At 41.2% G+C, this 6,559-nt stretch overlaps 1 protein-coding gene across 4 annotated transcripts in view; it reads left to right on the top strand.

Annotated features, from left to right (window-relative positions):
* Positions 1-468: 468 nt before the first annotated feature.
* The window catches only part of cdc42bpb (CDC42 binding protein kinase beta (DMPK-like)), a 117,487-nt gene continuing 111,396 nt past the window's right edge, over positions 469-6,559 (top strand). For all 4 annotated transcript variants that reach the window (XM_036984689.2, XM_036984686.2, XM_036984687.2 and 1 more), the window contains exon 1: positions 469-1,286. In XM_036984689.2, the coding sequence (XP_036840584.1) occupies positions 1,112-1,286 (175 nt within the window). In that variant the 5' untranslated portion in view covers positions 469-1,111. The remainder of the gene's footprint in view (positions 1,287-6,559) is intronic.

Below are 6,559 nucleotides of genomic sequence, written 5' to 3'. Positions count from 1 at the left end.
CCCCAACATGTCCCTTTCCTCCCCAACCACTCCACCCCATCATGAATCCAACAATCCCTAGTCTTCTTCTCCCTCTCCATCAACCATACCATTATACTCTCCAGTCAATCACACAGCTATAGGATAATGATGATGATGATGATGATGATGATGATGATGATGATGACTTTATTCAGTATGTTTTTGTCCTGTCATTCAAATACTATTTTTTTTTAGCAATTCCCAAACCATAAACACTAATGGTAGAAAGATTGTAGTGAAATTGTCTATTTGCACATTAACACATATATATCGTTCGTTTTTGGTATGGTAGCCCTTTATCACACATCCTTCAACTTCTTTATCTAATATATGTGCCGGTAAGTGTTGTCCACACATCGATATTATAATAATGATGGTGTTCTGCTGGTGAGCTCAGTGCCAGTTTACTCCCAGTGTCTGTCAATCATCGAATGACGTCACCTATCCATAGCGTTTCCGGTGTGGGTAGGCGGGTACTCCATAGTCCCCGGTCTGGATTCTTTTGCAAGGTAGGGAAAGACAAGGCTGGACACGAATTTTGCCATATTACGCTCAATAGTGAGAGACACCAGCTAGCTACTCGTAGAAGCTAGTAAGAAAAAACGATTCATCTACGAAAAGACAGCCACTCCCCAATTTTGGTGGACATACCTCTATTTAGCAGTGTTGAAGAACATATATCGGGCATGCGAGCGAGCAGATAATCCGAAGGAGAGAATGGACGACCGGTCAACCTGAGATTCAACTGGGGGAAACCCGACATCCCATTTTCTAGGTAGAAAGTACAGATTTGTCGGGATTAAAGCAAATGGGACGCACTGGGCCTCGAGTCTGAGTGAAGGGAACACAGGGGCGACGCTAAAAACAAAGCATTTTCTATACAACATGTCGGTCTTATTTTTTTAGCTAGCTAGCTACTAGTACACGTCTAGATAGCAAGTTGGAGACTGGGACTTCAGTGCTCCAAAATTGGCCAAATAAGTATTTTTCGGTTGCGCTTGAAGGGGGCAGGGTTAGCTCGATTCCTTCTCCCATACTAACTCGGGGAGCGATTCTTCGGCGAAGGGAGTGGTAGCTAATTGATAGAAAAATGTCAGCGAAGGTGCGCCTGAAGAAGTTGGAGCAATTGCTAGTGGACGGAACTCCAAATAATGCAAGTTCACTGAGCGTCGAGACCCTTCTGGATATATTGATATGTTTGTACAACGAATGCAGCAACTCTCCTTTAAAACGGGAGAAGCACGTGACAGACTTTCTGGAATGGGGTAAGTTAAATTGATAGATTTGATAACAAGTTATATGACAGTACGAGCGGTCACAACCCGTGCAATCTATGTGCAATGATCCATTACTTGTAATCCTAGTTATGCTAGGTATGTACGGTAGACAGATAACAAGCTGACTAGTTCACCCCATTTCTGAAAATGGGATGGCCTAGTAACGTTAGTCAATCTTTTGGAACAATGAAATGACAGCAAACAGCAACATTTCCATGAATCAATTCTAAAGTTATTTTAACATGCTCTCTCTCTCTCTCATTAACCAATAAACCTAGTTAGCCTACCTACTTATATTACAAGTAATGATACATTGTGCATTTACATTGTGAAATAACCAATACCTTCATTACAATTCCTTGTTCCTGAAACCTCAACACTAAACAGTGGTTTCTGAACTGTTGCCTGGTTAATATTCTCTTACAGAGGTGAATGTACTGTTTATTGGACTGTATCTACAGTGACTCAGTGCTTGGTCTCAGATTACAAACAGTGCAAATCAAAAAGATTGTGTTTGTTAAAGGAATCAGTTGCCTATTTTTGTCATTTCTTCTGTCCTATCAGGTATTGTTTACTTTTTTGTTTGTCAGAGCTGTTATACAAATGTAACCATCTCCAGGTTGAGCCTAAGGACTGGTGTTCAGAATCAGGTGATGGGGCTCATAACCTCAGGTTTATACTTTTCAGGTCGAGGTTAATGGAGGACTGTTCCAATTTGAGGCTAAAGTTATTAATTTAACCTACTAGGCTACTTGTTATTTTTCAGAATGAATAACAAGCTATCTTTTCTCAGTGCCAGAATTCCTCATGTTTTATATCAGGACCCAACTTGTGAAACAGTCTTTACTATTATGCACCATGGCTCACCGAGACTGCTCACAGTACCACCCCCCCCCCCCCCCCCCCCACACACACACACACACACACACAATCTGCCCCAATCCAGGCACGCAGTCCAACCTGGCCTTTTGGCTGCAGTCCTCCAACACACTGAGAGGATTCTCTTCCCTTGGCATTTCATTGACGTCAGTAATGAGATTACACCCCAGTGTGTCTGCTCCCGAAAAGATGTAGGGCGGCAGGTAGTCTTGCGGTTAAGAGCATTGGTCCAGTAACTGAAAGGTCGCTGGTTCGAATCCCCGAGCTGAATAGGTGAAAATCTCTTGTTATGCCCTTGAGCAAGGCACTTACCCCTAAATGCTCTGAGTAAGAGCGTCTGCAGAATTACTATAATGTAAGACTGTTGCTGTCCTCGGAGCTATGATCAGCAGGTGCCACAACTCGGTTTTGACTGTCCAAGACCAATCCTCCTCTAGCCTAAGCTACACATTTACCTGCCTAACCTCTGGGCTCGTTTGGTTGAGACTTGGCCTGTGTGTGAATGGTCCTTTTGGAACTCAACCAGGACCGCCAAATGACACCCTAGCATAATGAACAGTCCCCAAAGCCCTACACATGATTTGTGACAGGGAGGTCCATGAGACTGACCTGTGTCTCTGTGGCTTTGGTTTGATCCAACACATCAGGGTTGTGTTCAGTCCACACAAAATGGGTAAAAGTGTTTTCAAATGGGGAGGTAGGCTAGCTTACTAGCCTACTCAAAGTTGTCCTAGAAAAAATAATTTTTTATAGTTTTCCGTAGCAAATGTTTTGCCCACGTCTTGTCCTACTTAACACAAACCATGAAGATTCTACTCTGTCAAAAGGAGGCTGTCATCTGCCCAACAGGCTAAATACCTTAGTGGAGGTTTGTGGTTTTTCAGTCCTCCCATCCTTTTACAGCTGCATGTTAATTGTAAGATAAGTGTATTGGACCTTTGATATCCACCAAGGTTCATATATTTATTACTCTGGCACTGACAAAGCAACGTTTGATCTCAGCAAATACATTGGTCAAGGGCTTGAGCGTCTGGGAGTCTAGCTAGTTCACCGAAGATCAACCGTGTGATCTGCCCCTCATTATCAGTGACAGACATATTGACCGCGCCTCACCCTCTAATATTGACCAGTGCAGCAAGTTCACACTGTAACCTTCTGGCAGCCTCTACTCCACTCCCCTAATTCCAGTGGCCACATCACATATTTAGCCTAAAAGTCCCCTTGAACAATTGCTGAATAGCAGATGTTGATGAATAGCAGATGTTGCTGAATAGCAGATGTTGCTGAATAGCAGATGTTGCTGAATAGCAGATGTTGCTGAATAGCAGATGTTGCTGAATAGCAGATGTTGCTGAATAGCAGATGTTGCTGAATAGCAGATGTTGCTGAATAGCAGATGTTGCTGAATAGCAGATGTTGCTGAATAGCAGATGTTGCTGAATAGCAGATGTTGCTGAATAGCAGATGTTGATGAATAGCAGATGTTGATGAATAGCAGATGTTGATGAATAGCAGATGTTGATGAATAGCAGATGTTGATGAATAGCAGATGTTGCTGAATTGCAGTTTGCTTCACCAACAATTTTCTTTGAAATTCAGGTCTTGAGAATGTTCTGTGTTAATAAACACATGTACACACTTTACAACCACCAACCTGTGTGTTGTATATCGATGGCGTTATTAAATTGATATGCTTGAAGTGGCCTTCTCCCATTAGTATACCCAGGGAGAGCCCAGATTCCTGTGCACCTGAGCAGCAAGAACTGTAGCTGAGTGAATTAGCTGCCAAGGTCAGTGGGAGAAGGAGACTGCTGCGCAGGTGTTTATTGCCCCATTACCACTCGGACAACAGGGCTATTACAGCCAACTCCATGGAGGATAAGACGGTATAAAAAATATGAATTACTATTTGCAGTCAGTGGTGAGTATCTGCATAGGATTCTGCTGCGACTTGATTTCCAGCATGCACCCTTGGGAGCGATGCTAGTTTATCTTTGCCAGTTCCAAACCTGGGCTGGGCGGTAAAGCTTATACTGTATTTTACTATATAAAGCGTATTGATACACACGGACCGGTTGATGCACAGTATTTCAATGTTTGGTATGTTAAATGTGATACGCCACTCCGCTGTGTGTAACGTCAATTTTTTTACAAAATTTTTTATAGTTTACTCCGCTACGTGAGTCATCGCTCTTACTCTCTCTCGCTAAGTCCCGCCTCCTGTCACTCAAGGATTGTAGTTGTTGCTTGACCACGAAACCACTTGCAGTTGTCTTCAGTCTGCATAGTCAATGCAGCAGATGCAGAAAGATGTTGCCGACAAAGATACTGCTTTACACTTTGCTTCCTAAAATAAATCCACAAGCGTTCTATAATTACACTATTAGTTTGTGTATCTTACAATCTGAAAACAGCTAGTTTTGTCTTTTTTCTAAGCAAGTTGTGGCTAAATTTAAATAGTTTTAGCTGCTAATGCTAATCAGCTGGCTAGCTAATAAATGTACTGAGTCGTAGCAAACATAGCTAGCTAATACAGCCTGATACCATTGCTGGTGTAGGCCTCAATCATCATGTTGTCTGTGCAAGTATATTCTAAATCAAAGAGGAATAGGCAAAGCATGAATATGTTAGCTACATGAAGTAAAATAATACATTTTTAGGAAGAAGACTAAAGGTTCCCCTGGGAAACACTGACCAAAACGTTGGTTCCTACTAGGGCTGGCTGATTATTTCCTCCCAATTTATGGGTGATTATCTATTTATATACACTGAACAAAAATTTAAACGAAATATGCAACAATTTAAGTGTTTTTACTGAGTTACAGTTCATGTCGGGAAATCAGTCAATTGAAATAAATAAATTGGGTCCTAATCTATGGATTTCACATTGCTGGGAATACAGATACCTTTAAAAAATGTATGGGCGTGGATCAGAAAAACAGTCCGTATCTGGTGTGACCACCATTTGTCACATGCAGGGTGACACATCTCCTTTACAGTTGACCAGGCTGTTGATATTGGCCTGTGGAATGTTGTCTCACACCCCTTCAATGGCTGTGCAAAGTTGCTGGATATGGGCTGTAACTGGAACATGCTGTCGCACGCGTCTAACCAGAGCATCCCAAACATGCTCATTGAATGACATGTCTGAGTATGTAGGCCATGGAAGAATTGGGACATTTTCAGCTTCCAGGAATTATGTACAGATCCTTGTGACATTGTGCATTATCATGCTGAAATATGAGGTGATGGCGGGTGAATGGCACGACAATGGGTCTTGTCACAGTATCTCTGTGCATTCAAACTGACATCGATAAAATACAATTGTTATTGTTGTCTGCTTGAGGCGGCTTATGGTAGACAAATGAACATTATATTATCTGGCAACAGCTCTGGTGGACATTCCAGCAGTCAGCATACCAATTGCATGCTCCCTCAACTTGATACATCTGTGGCTTCGTGTTGGGACAAACTGCATATTTTAGTGGCCTTTTATTGTCCCGAGCACAAGGTGCAGCTGTGTAATAATCATCTTGTTTAATCAGCTTCTTGATATGCAACACAGGTCAATTGAATTGGGGTATCTTGGCAAAGGAGAAATGCTCGCTAACAGATGTAAATAAATTTGTGCACAACATTTTTGAGAAAATTACGCTTTTGTGCGTATGGAACATTTCTGGGATCTTTTATTTCGGCTCATGAAACATGGGACCGTCACTTTACATGTTTTATATTTTTGTTCAGTGTATCACCTCCCTAATTTTTATAAATACATGTTTTCTCTAAGCTTTGTTGTTCAATAATTTAAAGTTAAATTACATTTCAAACAGTTAGCAATAATCTAATGAATTCAGGGTTTGTGAAATTATACCTAGGCTAAATATAACTCTTCCACCATCACACGACCAACTAATAATTGTATTATTTTATCAAAATAGTTTAACCTGCTTTTTTTTTGCAATCATCAGTGATCTGGCTTTCAAGGCAGTCTATTAAAATTCACTTTTTGTTACAAATTTAACCAAATTTCACTAATAATGACTAACTTTTTGTAGGAGGTGTTATAGAAAATTAACACAGCAAGGTCTCATAAACAATCTCTTAAGCACGACCCCACATGCTAGTGGGTAGCGAGCTAATCTTTATATTCAAAGTCCAACAAACTTTTAACTATTTGCTAACTAACAAGGTAGAGCAGTTGAATTGTACACACCCTTCTGTCCGTCTCCAACGGTTCGAACGGCATGCTAGGCCTGTCCACTTTGTTCAGATGTTGAAATCAAGTGACCTACCTTATTTCTGAATGAGAATGAGTTGCCCATTCCTTTTATAATAGTTTCTTTTTACGCTCATTGCACATTTATACAACAGACTAGACAGCT

This window comes from Oncorhynchus mykiss, chromosome 8 (genome assembly GCF_057628025.1).
Source record: "Oncorhynchus mykiss isolate SJ-2025 chromosome 8, ASM5762802v1, whole genome shotgun sequence".
NCBI lineage: Eukaryota > Metazoa > Chordata > Actinopteri > Salmoniformes > Salmonidae > Oncorhynchus > Oncorhynchus mykiss.
Note: the sequence above shows the minus strand (reverse complement) of the source record. Positions and strands in the feature narration are given on the sequence as shown.